This window comes from Colletotrichum chrysophilum (assembly GCF_026319265.1).
Source record: "Colletotrichum chrysophilum strain AFK26 chromosome Unknown scaffold_21, whole genome shotgun sequence".
In the NCBI taxonomy this organism is placed as follows: domain Eukaryota; kingdom Fungi; phylum Ascomycota; class Sordariomycetes; order Glomerellales; family Glomerellaceae; genus Colletotrichum; species Colletotrichum chrysophilum.
This window is the reverse complement of record NW_026517308.1, coordinates 37716-53670: the sequence shown is the minus strand read 5'-3', so window position 1 is coordinate 53670 and position 15955 is coordinate 37716. Positions and strand designations below refer to the sequence as shown.

The following is a 15955-nucleotide window of genomic DNA, read 5'->3' as shown; positions in this document are numbered from 1 at the left end:
TGGATGGGATCCAATTTGTTCTGGCAGCCAGCCCCCTTGATGATGTCACGGGGTTCGGCGAGCAATTCGCGACGGATGAGGCGCGGTATTCTCGATAGTGGTGATGATGCGAAAGAATTGATGGGAGCGAGAGACGAAGAAGCAGTCGTCGAGACTGTAGACGGTGGAAGGGAGCGTTGAGCTGTAAATGTTGGGGACGGTGTCGTCGTAATTGGCTACTTGGCAATGGGATGAAGGAGAATTAGATATTCATAGCAGCGGACGGGACCTCAGGCCTGATGGGGACGACTGGGACAGGAGAGGAGGAGGAGACTGGACCCCGACACGGACTCCAGCAAGTGTCCTCGCGGACGTGGAGGCACACAGGACACACACTGGACACACTGCCTGCAAGGGCAACCAGTGAGCACTTCCCAGCTTCGACCCACTCTGACCCCGGCAAGGCGAAGCAAGACACGACGAGATTGGTTCCGAGTGGACAAGGTGGGGCAGCAGCATCGACTAGCGAGCCACTGGCGAGCGAGCAGCTGCTGCCAGCCCGCCCGCCCAGCCGACACGAGGAGCGGGCAGGTGAGCGGAGCGCGGAGCCCCAGTCGCGAGACGGGTCAGGGTCGCCCATTCATTCAGGGGACCACCCCAATTTGCACGGTGCTTGCTGCGAGATTGGCAGTACAGTGTTGGCAGGCACTGGTGGGACTTCCATGTCACTGAAGAACCCCAGGCAGGGCAAGAAGCAGGCAAGAAGCAATCCGCGGCCTGCGATTTCTCAATCTGCCTTATCTTTTGGTCGAACTGGCCTGGCTTGCTGCCAACACTGAACAGAACATCCAGCCCAGCCCACCAAACAAAAAGAAACGAGTCGACTCCGATCGCATACAGACGACACTTTATCTTGCCTAATGGGACCCGTAAAGACGCGCCTAGCGTAGCACAGCACACGTCACCCACTCCTCCTCCCCTCAGAAGCAAGGCGAGGCAAAGCAAAGCAAAGACTCTGAGACCCGCGACCCGGGAAGGATCACTGACGACCCGAGGGATGCTGCAGCAGCCCAGCAACTCACACAGTCAGACGGACGGCCCAGACCCGAGCGAGCATTCGACGTACCACTGTCCCGCCGCAAGCTATCCGTACTGTTAGCTACCCTGCATGTGCATCTCGCTGCCGGACCGCCTGCCTGGCTGTGCAGCACCGGAAGGACGGAGCACTCTGCGGCATAGGGTTCGCCAATGCTATCTGCTAGCGGAGCCGGGGAGAAACCAGGAGAGGGGTTCCCCTGGCCAATATCTCCTGGGAACATGCCCCTATTTCCAGACATATGGCGACGAGAAGCCCAGACGGCTGAGGCGGCTGGCCGGACGGGAAACAAGCAGACTGGCTGGAAACTCAGAAGCGCACTGTCGACTTCGGTTGTAACCGTTGGGTCGAGACTGAGTCTGTCTGCTCCTGTGCTCCTGTACCAAGCACCAACAGCAACACACGGCATGAACATGCCACCACCACCTTTTTCCGTAGCAGGCTAAGCTAAATCCTAGGCCAAGGTAAGCTTAGAATCGTCAGAAAACACGCCGATACGGTTCACAAACTGAGGACATCCACGCCAATGTCATGCATCTCCCAACATCTGGGGGCCCTGGGATCTGGCCACGCTGGGCAGACGAGGCCACGGCCAGATGCAAAGGAATGGCACACCAAATTGCCTGGCGTTATTGTGGAAGCACTGTCCAGATGCCAGACTCACCTCGGTACTCCGTACTCTCGCCATCCAAGACATACGGTGTTGCTCGCCCTTCCCACCTTTTCCCCCTCTCGACCTGACGAAAGCTACTTCAGTAGCAGGCTATCTGAGCTAAATCTGTCTCTCGCCTTCTCCACTAATCGGGCTGTGCGATAAGTTATTGACTGTAGTGGTTCGTTGCGTTGCGTGGGATGAACGTTCAAGTCCTGGCGTTCCGGGATATCTCACCGAAGCCGAGGAGTGAATCTGCATCGCGGATGGAGTATCAAAAAGTCTGTTTCCCCATTCGTACCGAGCCCCGTTTGTCGTCTGCCGATATCTATCAAGCTGCCCGTGTTCATCTGCCGTCGTCACTCTTAGTCTGCAGAGATCAGCAACACTTTGGACGAGAAAGCCACGTCAAATCGCCCGTTGCGATACCGCGGGAATCCGTGGCGTGTCTTGCTCCAAGAGGATCAAGACAACGCGACACTTGCACGCAACTCGTGAGGCCACAAGCTGCCTGTCAGCTGTCAAGTCCTGCCACTCATCATCTTTTTCTCTTCGCATCCATCACCCTCAGTAGTCCGGGCCCTCAATCGCGCGCCATCTGCAGGGCTGCGCTCGGTTCAGGGACAGGAACAGGAACGGGAACCAGACCAGCAGGCGCGACCACTGACCAAAGATCGAGCCTCATCTCCGACCACAAGGGTTCTGGCTTTGCTAGTACCTGCTCCTACCAAACCGTGCGGGTTGCATGCTGCCGGGTTGTAATTAGATGGAAAGCGATAGGTCCAATAATGCCGATTCTAGAAGTCGACACTTTCGCTTCCGCATCCCGCCCAGTGGAAGCGAAACCGCCTCAGGTGCTCCCAATCCATGCACTGTCAAGTGCCTTAATTAGTGATGCCCCAGAACATGAATCGTCCTCGAGGGGCAGTTGGCACTGTGCAGAGGCCCGCACCTCGAAAAATCAATCCCAACGGTGTGGACGGCAGGCACGGTTCGACGATGCAGCGCTGCAGGAAGGGACCTGCTCTGCTCGGATTGTGTCGGCTATTCTTCGGCTGACAACCCCCGGTTGGTTTGTGACGTCGAACAAAACTGGATACCTGCATACAATTTTTTGACCCAGGGCGGCCAGCCAATTCATCGCGGACGCGATTGACGACGACATACACCCCGCGAGATCGACCATCTCTGCGTCACCAGGACGCCAAATTCTCTTCCAGGACACATAGACACTGGCTCTTGCGCATTTTGGATCTCAGAGATTGGGTTTGAGCCGGCCGTTTCGCGCCAACGCGTCTGCATTCTCTACGATTCCTCAGGTCTTGTAGACGTCCATACTCGAACCGTCAGACATCAACAACGTCAAAGGTTTTGGAGTCCTTTCATCTATTTTCAGGAAACCCATCGATTCTTTGACCGCTGTACTCAAAACTTCGACGTGGTTCTCACGAAGTCGAAAGAAGCCTAAATCTTAATTCCGGCCTTGTACAGACTGTTGTGGCCACTTGGGCTCACTTATCACACAACATGGAAACTTCAGAACAGACAGAGGCGGTGCCGGTATCTAGCGAGGTGGTGGAGGCCACTGAAGCAGTAGAATCGCAGCAGCCGTCAAAAAAGCGCTCATTGGAGGATATGCAGCAGGACACTGAGCCCGACGCATCAGAGCCTCATCAGGCATCACCACCGGAGCCTGAAGCCAAGCGGCCAAAGACCAGCCAGGAAGATAAGAATGGGACCGCGGACGTCGTAGAAGACGAGAGTGCTGAGGAGGGTGAGCTGGAGGATGAGGACGATGCATCTGAGAATTCAGACTCTGGCTCAGAAGAAATGGATGGTGAGGAGGATGACAATACGAGGCCGGCGACGACGACAGCCGTTGAAAAGCCCGATGCAGGGGCGCAGCGGACGACGCGATCCATGACAAAGGCCCCGGCCCAGGTTGGATGGAATCAAGGCATCACGTCCCAGATTCGGACTTCATTAGGCGGGTCTGCAAAAGCTGCACCAGCACCGTTCAAGGCCAAGTCAAAGGAACCAACGCCGGAGCCCGAGGCTGAGGCCGAATCCGAACCTCAACCCGCAACAGAAGCCGCGCCTTCCCAAGCCCCTCCACCTGCCCCCGCCGACAAGGACACCGCAAAATCCAAGAAGAAAACACGACAAGAACTTAAGCAGGAAAAACAAGCTGCTCAGGCTGCGCCGGGCAAAGAAAAGGGCCAAGACGAAAAGCCCTTTGAGCACAGTGGCCTGCTACTTCATTTGCCTACCAAGAAAAGTCTGTTGCAGCCCAAGGGTAACAACCTGGGCGCAGGCGTTTGGAAGGCCAAGTTCAAGAGCTGGTGTCAATCTTTCATCAGCCGCAACATCGACCAGCAGGACCGGCTCAACGCCGACATCGTTGTCGCTGCCCTGCAAGCGTACATCAACACTCGCGCGCGCTGGACAAAAAAGAAGCAGCAGGGTGTCGCCCTAGCCGAGTCTAAAAAGCCTCAAACGAAAACCGACATTGCTGCGAACCTGGCGACCATCCTGAAGAACGACGATTACTTGAACATGACCACAGGCACAGGCACCGAGGATTCACCCATGGTCATCGACGACGGAGACGACGACGATGTCCAGGAAGTCCCGCCTCCCAGCAAACCCACACCCGCCGTCGCGCAAACCGCTGGTTCCGTCAAAACGGAACACTTGGAAGGAGCCGCCCACGCCTCACCTGCCGATACCCAAGAAGACGAGCTCTCGGACGAAGAGATGGAGAGCGGTCGACCGGGCCCGGCTATCATGAGTGAGGAGGAGGATCTGGCTGAGCAACGCAGGTACTTTCCTGGCCTTCCCGAGTCTGAGCGAATTTGCATCTACTGCGCTACCCCCGGTCATATGTCGTCTGCGTGCCCCAAGACGGCCTGCCAGTTTTGCGATTACGAAGGCCACTTTTCTTGGAGCTGCCCGACTCGCGAGAGGTGTACTAAGTGTCGCCAACTGGGCCACGGCAAGGGACAATGCACGGAGAAGCTCATTCACCTGGATGAGGAGGGCATGGAGTGTGCTACGTGTGGCTCCCAAGCCCACGAAGACGATGACTGTGAGGACCTCTGGCGGTCTTACCAGCCTCGGAGAGGCGCGATCAAGAAGGTCAACGTTCTCCCCGCGTACTGCGGCGCATGTGGAACCGAAGGACACTACTCTTCCGACTGCTCTCTCCACGCCAACAAGCCTCGCAGCAAGACTTGGACACTCAAGAACAGAGACCTGTACTTCGACAAGAACGCCACCGAAGGGCCGATCAGTAACTTTGCCAGTGTGCCTAATGCACCCCAGCTCCAGATCAAGGGTGCGTCCGCCGCTCGCAAGCACATCTTCTATGCCGATAGCGACGGGTCCGAAGAGGGCGAGTTCCTCGGCCAGAAGGTGAAGCCGCGCGCCCCGCCCGGGAACATTTCCATGTCGACCAATATCCAGCTTGGCAATTTCGGTGGTCGTGGTGGACCGCAGTCGCAGCCTCAGCAGAACGGGCGCGGCCAGCAACGCGGTGGTGGTGGTGGTGGTGGTGGTGGGTGGTCAGCGCAGCAGCCTCCTCTTCCTCCTGGACCTCCCCCATCTGGCCCAGCACCGACTGGCTCGTACTCGCGCATGTCGAGGAGCTACAACAGTCAGAATCAGTCGCGACCGCAGGCTCCGAGCAACGGCACTGGCCGGGGTGGGCTGCCTCCCAAGCCTCCAGCACCGCAACTCGGCTACCACAGCGTCGCCCCACCTCCTCACAACGGACCGGGACCGAACGCGAAGAAGCCGCGGACCAGACAGTCGGGGGGCAATGCGCCTACGGGACCCTCGCACCATCAGCAAAACGGTGGTGGAATCTCTTCTGGGGGAGGAGGAGGACGCCGCAGGGGTAAGAACAAACGCGGTGGGAGGCAGGGATGAAGGTTCTAAATTGATTGGCTGGCGCGCAACGGCGACGTTGGCGTGTGGGCGTGCCGCGAGCGCGGGTGGATAGATCAAGCTGTCACGGGTAGAGAGGACCGACGTCGGGGTGGCGGGAGAAAAGCAGCAGCACCAGCAGCATGCGCGACGACTTGTACGACCTTTTGACATTGCGCGAAATCAGATGACAGGGCGCGGCGCGAGTGAGGTGCGCGCGCGCTGTGGGAGGTGGGAACGGAACGGGGGATGGTCAGCCTCGCCTTTTCGGTTGGGTGCAAGACCTTTTGACGAATGCGCGCCGCGGAGGCGTTAGCTTTACATTGGCAATTGGAGACGGAGACGGCTGCTCGCCGGCCTGCAACTGCAACTGCAAGTGCGACTGCGACTGCGGTAAGCGAGCAAACGTGGAACCCTCCGTCCATCGAAAAGTGTGTGGATCAGATCAGGACCAGCAGAGCAGTACGGAAAAAGAATCTGGGCTCTCGTGTAGTTTTGATACCCCCCCAGGCATGTTTGCGCACAGAATAATTGAGACTTGCTTTGCGAAAATCGGCCCCCCCTGTCGGATATCTTGATGTGTGTAAGTCGCAACGTCTGCCATCCAGCCTCTGAATAATCACCCTGTAAATCACAATATCGCGCTCATCCATCCTTGGAAAAGACGCAAAAATAATAACGGTTCAGGGCGAATCGACGGGCACTGCCAAGGTCTCACTTTGACTCACGACCACGACGACGACATTTTTCGAGACAATTTACCTTGTTCGTCAAAGACTTGCCGGCGGCTCATTTTCGTCGCAGTCCGAAGGAACCTACGGTGAGAGAAGGGAACCCGGGGAGAGAGGACATATATCCCGGTTTAGCACGGCAGGCCGAGTCGGAGAATTTTACAGAGCTTCAAACAGCAAGAAAAAAAATGCGTTGATCCTCGTGATGAGCTAGGGGGTGTTGGTTAAGCAAGGAAAGAGACGAGGATTTCAAAGTGTAGGTGAAGGGCGAAGACGGCGGGCCGGGGCCGGGGTTGTAAGTATGTGCGGGTTGAGGGTGAGTTGGACTTGGATATAGGCAGGTATGTAGGTAAAAATTCGGCCCAGGGCGCTTAAGCGGTGTTGTTAGTCATGTGGTGGTCCCTCGGCAAGCCACGTTGACATGGGAAAATTTCGAGGGTGCTCAATAGTTCTCAGGGCCCGGCAAGCTTTCTCTTTCGTTAGGCTGTAGACGAACGATGCCCGGGAGTGTCGGTGAGCAGCAGAAAATAAATTGTGTGGTGGTGGTTGTCGTGATGTGCCCGACGGTTCCAATTTTGATATTCGCAAACCCTGGAAAATCGAGAAAAAAAAAGTTGCATGTGGGTGTTCGTGGTCGGGATGGGACGGACCACCCTTTTTCTGAGGACAAGACACATCCTGGAAAACGTGGGTTGTGGGTTTCTATTACCTCGTCCTTGGGAACAACGAGCCAGGGGGGGGACGGAGGGTCTCGCTTGCGGTTGACCGACGACGACGACGCCGACGAGGATGAAAACGGGACTGGACACGACGACGACGTGGCCCCGTCAACCATGCCCGATGATGTCTGTTCAGAATATGTCTGCCGTGGAAACCCGGCCAACGTTCAAGGGGTTGGGTCCGCGGTGTCGGGGGCTGCAGTTGACGACGATGCCAGCTAGCTAGGGTAGGGGGGATGCGTTGCGTTTTCCGGCGAGGCATGGGGGTTTCGATGGGGATGAATGGTGGTTGAAGGACCCGACGACGGAATATCCAGGGGAACCTTTTTCTCTCTCTCGGTCTCTTGACTCTCCTTGGTGGCAGGTCGTTTATTCGTTTTCGTATTTCCAGCAACAGTTACGCTGTGGACACGGCACACACACAAACGAGTGACGATCAGCCGGGGGGCGGCTGGCTGGCGGGCTGTTCGCCAGAGATGCTTCTTCATCCCTTGTCCGTATGCTTGTTGTCTTGTCAAGGCCTGCGTGGTTGTGGGAACAAACCAACCCTTCGCGGTATCCGTATTGTGGATGGGGGTGGGCTGGGGTGGAGGGACAGGATGGCTGCGAAATGCTGCATGGGATATGCGAAAGGGAAGGAACTTGCGGCGGTTAAGTATTGCAGAGTAGAGACTTTCCGTGTCCTCTGTACAAGTCTAGCTGAGATAAGCTTGGACTTTCTCGGTCCGTAGAGAGTTACCGAATTGACTGAATTGGAGTTGACGGGGCGGGCGGTGATGGGATGGTATGTCATGCAGAGGTGGACTGAGTTGAGGAGAGAGACATTGTTGTCGTTGTACAAATACGGGTGTAAGTCGTTGGCTGTATCAGAAGTGGTGGTGTGTGATGGTGCTAAACTAAGTGTTGTGGCAGTCAGTGTCAGCCCCGTTTGTTACTGTGGTGGTTGACGAAAGCTGGGCGGAGGGCCAGCCAGCGACGGGGGTTCTTGTTCCCGTCGTTTCAACCGGAGCCGAACCATTCAAAAAGGACCAGAGAGAGGGAGAGCCTTGTGGGAGCTTTTGGTCTGCTGCTGCTGCGTGTGGGCTTCGCAATGGGCAACATACATGGGCAACAGCAACATGCAATGCAGGCCGAGCGTGGTCGAGTGGCTGCCGCTGCTGGTCGCTGCTGCTGCGTCCTGCGCCGTGTGGGGTACCTTACTCTACCTACCACGCACGGGTTACCCGGGGGGCGTGTAAGCGTGTCCCGGCGCGGGCTCTTTCGGGATTCGCAGCAAGAATGGTGGTTGCGCGTTGGATATCACTGGTCAATTGGCAGCCAGAGAGAGAGACAGACGCGGACGTGCAACCCCCCTCCCATGCAAAATGCAGCACCTAGCATGCGCTTGCAGAATATGTGGGGAGAAAAGAGTCATCGTTTGTCCTGCTGTCGGTTGTCATCCGGACAAGGTTTACGGTTATGGGTTACGGTTGAATTTTTGGTTTTCGTCTTCCACTTCTTTTGCTGCCCACTGGCAGTAGCCAGCCCGTGTGCCGTCCTACTGCAATGACATGCCTCATGCACCCACCGCACCATGTCCCGGCCAGAAACCACACCCGACTTACACGTAAACCGCATCCTCAAGCAGCAAGCATCACATACAAGGGACACGAGAGCGAGCCCACACCCCTATTTTTTCTTTCGTTTCTTACGATTTTGCGTGCGTCTGAAGCGAAAAACGGGACTGACGTCCTGGCCACAGCCCTACTTTTCTGCCCTCATGACTGTCGTCACTTTTCGTCTGGGTTGGTTGGGAGGGACCGGATGGGAATGGTGGAGCGTGTCTCTCTGCAGTGTGTCTGTGGATGCGACGGGGGTGCCAAAGGGACACCTCTCGTGCTTGGCGAAACAGCAGCTCAACCACCACCACCACTGCCATCATCATCATCATCATCATCGACCGTCGCGATGATCCCATGCGACGTTCCAACGCCCTCCTCCGTCCTGACGCCACAGGCGCTCTGGGCGTTCCCAGGCGCGTTTGGGCATCTTCATGCCATGCTGAGATTCAAGACATTAGTGCCGTGGGAACGAACTATACCACATGAGAGGGACCCTTGACAGGAAAGCCGCAAACTCGCCTTTACACAATAAACCTCGCGTGTGTGTGTGTCTGCGTTCTAGCTTCCGACCTAGCTCGACATCTTCAGACCGCCGCGCCGCGAAACAGCATCATCGCCACCCAAACAAACTCTCCTGGTCTTCCCTGGCCCCGATACCCTGCCAAAAAAGGGCGGATCGTCGTCCGGCGGCGCGGTGGTGGATCCTCAAGAAAAAAAGTGGCAGCGCTTACCTTTGGAGCGTTTCTATCCAGCCAACGCGTCTATTCTGTGCCACGCGACGTCTACACGTCAAGCCGCGTCCGTCCAATCACACGGCCCCGAAATGCCAAATGTGGCCAGCCTTTCGAGTTTCCGACCAATCACCTCCTGTTGACGCCAGGGATCCAGCGTGCAAGTGTGGCTTGGGGACGTTTCTCTCTGCTGCTTATCGATAGCGCTTCTCCCACGGACCCCCAGCTGGTCCCCTCCCCAGTCTTTGCAGATCGCTCCCCCCCCATCCGTCCACAAGGCATTTTTGTCGTTTTCCTTTTTCGAGGTTTACCATCGCGAGTCGCAACGGACGGACGATGGGGCCGGATGAGAGCTACCTTGCTCATGGGCAGCAGACACACCTCCCCCCGTTCCGGCACTAGACCAGGGCGCCGGCATGCAGGACGAGGACAATCGGTCTCATGGCCGGATGCCTCTCGACCACTGGGACGACATGAAACGGGCCTCTCTGGCGTGGGAACCTGCATTTTCCACGGGCCTTTCTGCATCCAAACTAAGGTAGTCTTGTTCCCGAATCAAAAAAGATCAACCAAGCAGGAAGAAAAGACCGCAAGGCCGACCAACCAAATCCCGCAGACACGCTATTCTCGACCTTTGCCCGTTCGGGATTGTCTCTCTCTTCTCTGCTCTGTCATACCATACACCTCGAGACACAACCGCATCCCACACACGACAACTTACTTCCCGTCTCTCTGGGGGGCGTGTAACGAGCGCGGCATCTACGTGTGGTCGTCCAATGCCGTCCCTCGCTTGTTGTCGTGGAACCGTGGACCCGTGGACCACCACGCTTTTTCGCCCTCCCCCGGTTCCCGTAACCTAGTCTCTGCATATGCAGGTCTCGACAGAGGTGACTCACCTTCCAGTCGTTCCCTATGAGGGGCGACGGGACGATGCGCACTAGGGGGGGGCTGGTTCCAACTCTCGCGAGAGAGGCTCCATCGACGAGCAGCAACAGGAAGAAGGAGCTCAATCAGCCTTTTTTGGTGGTTTTCAGAGTTTGTGTGTGCGCTGCTGCTGCTGCTCTTCGTCCGAAGTCGAATCAGTCCCCTTGTCCCATCCCAACGTATATCTGGAAAAGACATCCCGCATCCCACCACCTCGTTGGCCTGATTTTCGAGACCTCTTTCTCATCTCTCACCAATCCCGGTTTTCCATTCCCCCAAGGCGAACGACTTGTACGAGTCTGACTGGATAGCTCACTCCCGTTCAGACGTCTCATATTGTGAAACTTTACTTAATCGAGCAACCCAAAAAGTTTGAATACCCTCATTCGCCATTGCCAGAAAAGGTCCATTGTGTTCTAAAATCTTACTTTTAGCCATCTTGAATCCCACCCGATATCCCCTCCATCTACCTCACTTTCCTCTTCAACCCTTCATCCCACTATAGTCATACGACTCCGGGTTGAACAAGGGACAAACGGATCCATATCAAAGCCATCAGCTTGTATTAGTGGAGGAAAGGACAGAACGAACTCTAGATCGCGGCCACCGCAACGACATGAGATCAACATGGCCCAGCAACAACACACCCCGTTACTGTGCCTGTGGCAGAGGGAAAACTCCCACCTAGGCCAAAAGGTCCTCGACCTCCTCCCCCGCGCCGACGTCGCCTCCCTCCGCCTCGCCAGCTCCGCCTGCTGCAACATCGCGACCAAGCCGCTCTTCTGCCGCGTCCGCGTCACCTTCACGGCAAACACCTTCACCAAGCCCTCCCGACTCCAAGCCCTCGCCCGCGTCGGACACCACATCGAACACCTGCACTTCCACTTCGCCCACACCGACGCCACCTTCCTGCCGCCGCTCATCCACCCCGCCACCGGCCGCGAGATCTCCTTCCTGTACACCCCGCACACGAGCATGGCCTCGGTGCTCGCGAGGCCAAAGTACGCCAACACGGAGCTGGGCGAGATCCTGACCCAGCAGTACCCTCCCCTCTTCCACGCCGCCACCAATGTGCCCAGCTTCATCAACGCCATGAAGCACTTCTCCAACCTGCGCCACCTCACCATCCGCTGCCCTGGCCAGGGACCCCAGGAGCGCTACCGCAGGGACATTGTCGACTACGCCCTCATGAGCCTGCGCATCGCCGTCGAGCGGGCGCCCCTCGAGAAGCTCATCAAGCTGTCCCTGTCGGGCATGCACCCCTCCGCCTTCAACTACCTCCGCCACGTCCCCGGCTTCGGCGCCGTTCCCTCGGCGGGCCGTAGGTGGAAGCAGATCCGCAAGCTCAGCATCTCCGTCGAAGCGTGGGACTTTTACGGCCCGTCACCCGGCCTGGACCACCTCAAGATCATCGACGACTACATCCGCGGCTTCTCCGGCACACTCGAGAAGCTCAACTTCACCTGGCTCGGCCCCAAGGGCCCCAACCCTATCGCCCTCTCCGCGGATCCTCTCTTCGCGCCCCCGCGCAACTGCAAGAAACTCTTCGCGGAGGTCACGTCGCCCATGTCCCCCCTCCCACCGGCGCCTGCACGCAAGCCTATGCACTTCCCGCGCTTGCGGTACATGCAGGTGCGCAACGCGACCATGACGGCGCCGCAACTTGCGGATCTTGTCGACGCGCACCAGAAAACCGTCAAGGAGTTCGACTTCGACAATGTCGTGCTCATCAACGGCGGCAGCTGGGACGAGGCGCTTGCCCCGCTGATGGAGCCTGTGTCCTCCAAGAGCGACCTCTGGTCCCAGCACTCACACTCTAGAAACAACTCCGAGGCAGGCAGCTTGCACTCGGAGCCGTCCCACGAGGACTTTGACCTACCCTCGCCGTCGGCTGCGGCCGCGGCGGCTACCCGCGAGCTGCTCGACTTTGACCTCGGCAGTGAGCTACTATACGTTAATGATGAAGATGACCACTATGACCTGTACGATGGTCTGGATGAGCGTCTGGACGAGGATCTGGACCCGGATGTCGCGGCTGCCAAGGAGGCCAGCACATCGTTCAGCACAATACTCAAGAAGAAGCGCGTGCACCGACGCAGAAAGCACCGCAAGGACGATGGAGGCAGGGAAAAGGAGGCCTCCTCTTCCAAGCATCACAGGAGCAGAAGCCAGAGCCGCCACCGCAAGCACAAGCACCACCGACAACCGCCCCCGGTACCGGAAGAGGACGATGTCTTCCGTCCGTCAACGCCGGTGCCCATTATCTCGGCGCCTATTCAGGATACCTCTTCGCACCCGGTGTTGCTCCAGCCGGCTGTGTACGACCCCAACGCAAGCCGACTTTCAGATCCCGAGGACTGCATCTCGTCGGTGCAACGCAACATCGAGCAAGAGGAGGCGCACCGCGTGCTTGCCGAGGATGCGGCGGCGCGGGTCAGCGCGCTTCGCAAGGCCAAGGCGGCGGTATTGATGAAGCTCTCCAAGGAGTTCAGGAGCAAGACGCCAGGCCCACCCAAGGACTGCAGCATGCAGACGAGGCTCAGAGAGGGCTTCTTTGGACGCAGCTTCGTGAGCGTGCTGCCCGACGACCGGGCCATGTCCAGCCAGTCTGCGCTGGTCCCGCTCATGTTTACGAGATCATGATGAATACCCAAACAAAAACAAAACAACCACACCCAGAAAAAAGCCCCATCGACTTGACGACGAAACACCTGTACATTCTGTTATCTGTTACCTAATGTAAGTCGGGAAATAGGACGGCGCATTGGATCCATGTTTTCGGACGGATTTGGGACTTGGCTGTCGGAAAGGAAAGGCAACAGGAAACAAACCCAAAGGCTCCGGAGAGTCGGGTCAGGCGGGAACGGAATGGGAACATGACAGGGATGAGGGGGGCTTTATGACTCTTGTAATGACTGACGATACACCACTTTCTTCTTCTTTGTTAAAATTTAAGAGATGTTTGAACCTGAAGACGATGCGTTTGGTGATCCGAGCGAGTGTTGTTTATTCGGCGAAAGTGCCGCCGTGGAAAAATTGTTTCCTCTGAAGCGCCGAGAATTTTCTTGGTGCCGTGAAACGCGGATGAGGCGTGTGGGAGGGAAATGCCGAGGGACGGGACCCGGATAGCGGAGAGCGAGGAGGGCAAAGTCTGAGTAGGTCGGAGGTGCCGCGGTGGACTCGGCGAGAAGCGCTCGAGTCTCGGTGAGGTCGACAGCAAAGCGGGTGGGCAGACCGGGAGAACCTGGATAAATGGGTGCAGGCGAAGTGCGGCGCAGTGGAGCAACATCGCGTGTTGAGTGGTCGTTGGAAGCTCCGAGAATGACGAGTAAGATCTCGACATGCTGACTTGTAGTGCATTGCTTGGGTAGTTATTGAAAAATTGGGTAGTTATTGAAGCTGTTTTCGGACCCTGCTCCATGCAACGGAACGGGAGGCGCCAGTGGTACTGTTGAGCTACCTTAGTCGACTTGTACGTGTGTGGTCAGTCACTCAGTGTGTCCATAGGGCGGCGGCGGCGGCGAGTGTAGTGTAACACTGCGTACCTAGCAATGTCAGCCGATTGTAGGTCTCTCCAGAATGCAACTCCCCCGCTGCTGGCGGCGGTCGAGAATGTGACGGCTCATACGATGGGCGGCGAGTTAGCCCGGACAGGCTGACGCATTCCCGTTTTTGTTCATGGAGGAACAGAAGGTTTGCGGGAAGGGAAGGCTGGTGAGATTCTGCAGCCACCGCGCAGAGAGAGAGCCGCTTTCATCCGAGGCGTTTTGACTTCCCGTCGCAGCTTTGGAGTGCCTTGCCCACATTTGTAGCCTCATCTCCGGAGCATTTCTGGCTAGGCCGCGGTCGCCGGTGGTGGTTACTTGTGAGGCCCGGGCAGCATAATGGATGGTGGTGAAGGACAGGGGGACGTGGTGGAAGATGGATGGGGATGGATGGCGAAATGGGTGGAAAGGACAAGGGTAGGGATGATGGGTTGAAGCGAGCGAGGGCGAGGTGGGAGATGGAATTCGGGGATGGGGAGAATTTTGGGCGAGGGACAGATGGGAAACGACCTAGCGAGACCGTGGTCTGCCATGCCGGAATGGGCTCGAGTTGTATCCGTAGATAGGGAAGACGTGGACGGGGGCGATGTTCGATCAGCCGGTCGAAGCACGATCTCGATGAAGAAGTGGGAAACGACAGCTGGGAGGCGATGGAGGACTGGACGGGAGGCACCGCGACTGAGTGCTGAATGGTGAATGGATGCAGGATGCAATTGGAAAGAAAAAAGCCATCCCTCGTGTTCCTCGCTGTTTGAGTGTGCAGTGCATTGCCCACTCTTTGGCCTCTGCCCCCCGTGGCAGCCGTGGGCAACCTATCGAATCTTCCCGTCTGGGTCCCCTGGGCACGTCTGGGAAGGGCCTAGATGCCCGTGGACCGCTCCCCCGTCGGGACTTCCAAGGGCCCCCAGGACACGAATGGGACGAGGGGTCCCTGTCGAACGTGAGCAGCGTTTGGGCGAATTGACTTCTTGACTCCGCTGATCGATGATCGCTGTGCGGGAGAGTGACCTGCTGAGTACATCCCTTTCCTCTCACTTGCATCCAATCCGGCCACTACTTACCTACCTACCTAAGGTACTGTGTAGATGCGATACAGAAAGAATACTGGCCGTGCTCCTTTCCTCACCTACCTAGTCACTGCCTGGCCAGTCAATGGCGGTCGTCAGCCAGTGCCATGATCAATTCAAAACACATCCACTCGACGACGATCCGGGGAACTGCTGCATCGCCAAGCTGTCTCCTCCTCCTCCTCCCGCTCAACCCAGCTCGTTTGTGCCACCGTTCCACCACGTCGTTCTTCGTACATCTCCCGATTCTCCGACTGAACCAAAACATCGACGACGACAACGACGGGCTTCGTCCTTCCCTCAGCAGAGACGATCAATCTTCGGCCGATGACTTGTCGTCCGTGTATCCGTCTAGATGGCCGTGCTGAGTGAGTTCTGCAGCCGCAAATAGCAGCCACGGCACTCGTAGTCCCGTGCTTTGCGCGGCCACCCACGTATGCTGTCCGCCATGTTATCCCCCAGACGCGTACGTGAATGCTTCTCGACGGCCGTCGTACCTACGCCCGCGCCAAACGACACGAAAGTTGCCAGCCAGCAGTCGAGGGCTGAGCAAGCCCGTTTCTCCCCTAACCTTCGCCCTTGCGAGACGCTACGCTGTAGCGTCCTCTACACGTGTGTGATACTTGGCGCTAAGGTACCAAGGACGCGGTAGCCCGTCTTCTGTCCTGGCTTACTGAAGCCCGTCCCTTCCGTCCCTTCCGTCCCTGAGGTCGCTGGCCTCGATGACAGCCAGCTAAAGCAGCTCGCGGAGGTATCTAGATAGCTAGCAAAGGCAAGGTAGGCAGGTAGGTAGCTAGAAATGCGCAACACAGACAAACCGCTCCAGTTCCGGCGGTATCGTGATACAGACAAACGGCAGAAGAAGCTTCTCCGAGTCAGAGTCTGAATCTTCAGCTGCACCTCTTCTCGCTCGTGGTGTCTTGGTCATCTCGCAACCTTTCTTCGTCCTTGCCGTTCTGGACTGTTTGAAGGGAACACAGCAA

General features: G+C 57.3%; 2 protein-coding genes across 2 annotated transcripts; both read left to right on the top strand.

Moving 5' to 3' along the window:
• Positions 1-3254: 3254 nt before the first annotated feature.
• On the top strand, positions 3255-5657 carry COL26b_003668 (uncharacterized protein; the record flags this gene model as incomplete). The annotated part of the gene is made up of 1 exon (XM_053176561.1): positions 3255-5657. One exon carries the CDS (start codon positions 3255-3257, stop codon positions 5655-5657), a length of 2403 nt encoding a protein of 800 aa, XP_053039420.1.
• A 5330-nt stretch (positions 5658-10987) lies between these two features.
• On the top strand, positions 10988-13003 carry COL26b_003667 (uncharacterized protein; the record flags this gene model as incomplete). The annotated part of the gene is made up of 1 exon (XM_053176560.1): positions 10988-13003. The coding sequence occupies one exon, from the start codon at positions 10988-10990 to the stop codon at positions 13001-13003; it is 2016 nt and encodes a 671-aa protein (XP_053039419.1).
• Positions 13004-15955: the final 2952 nt, after the last annotated feature.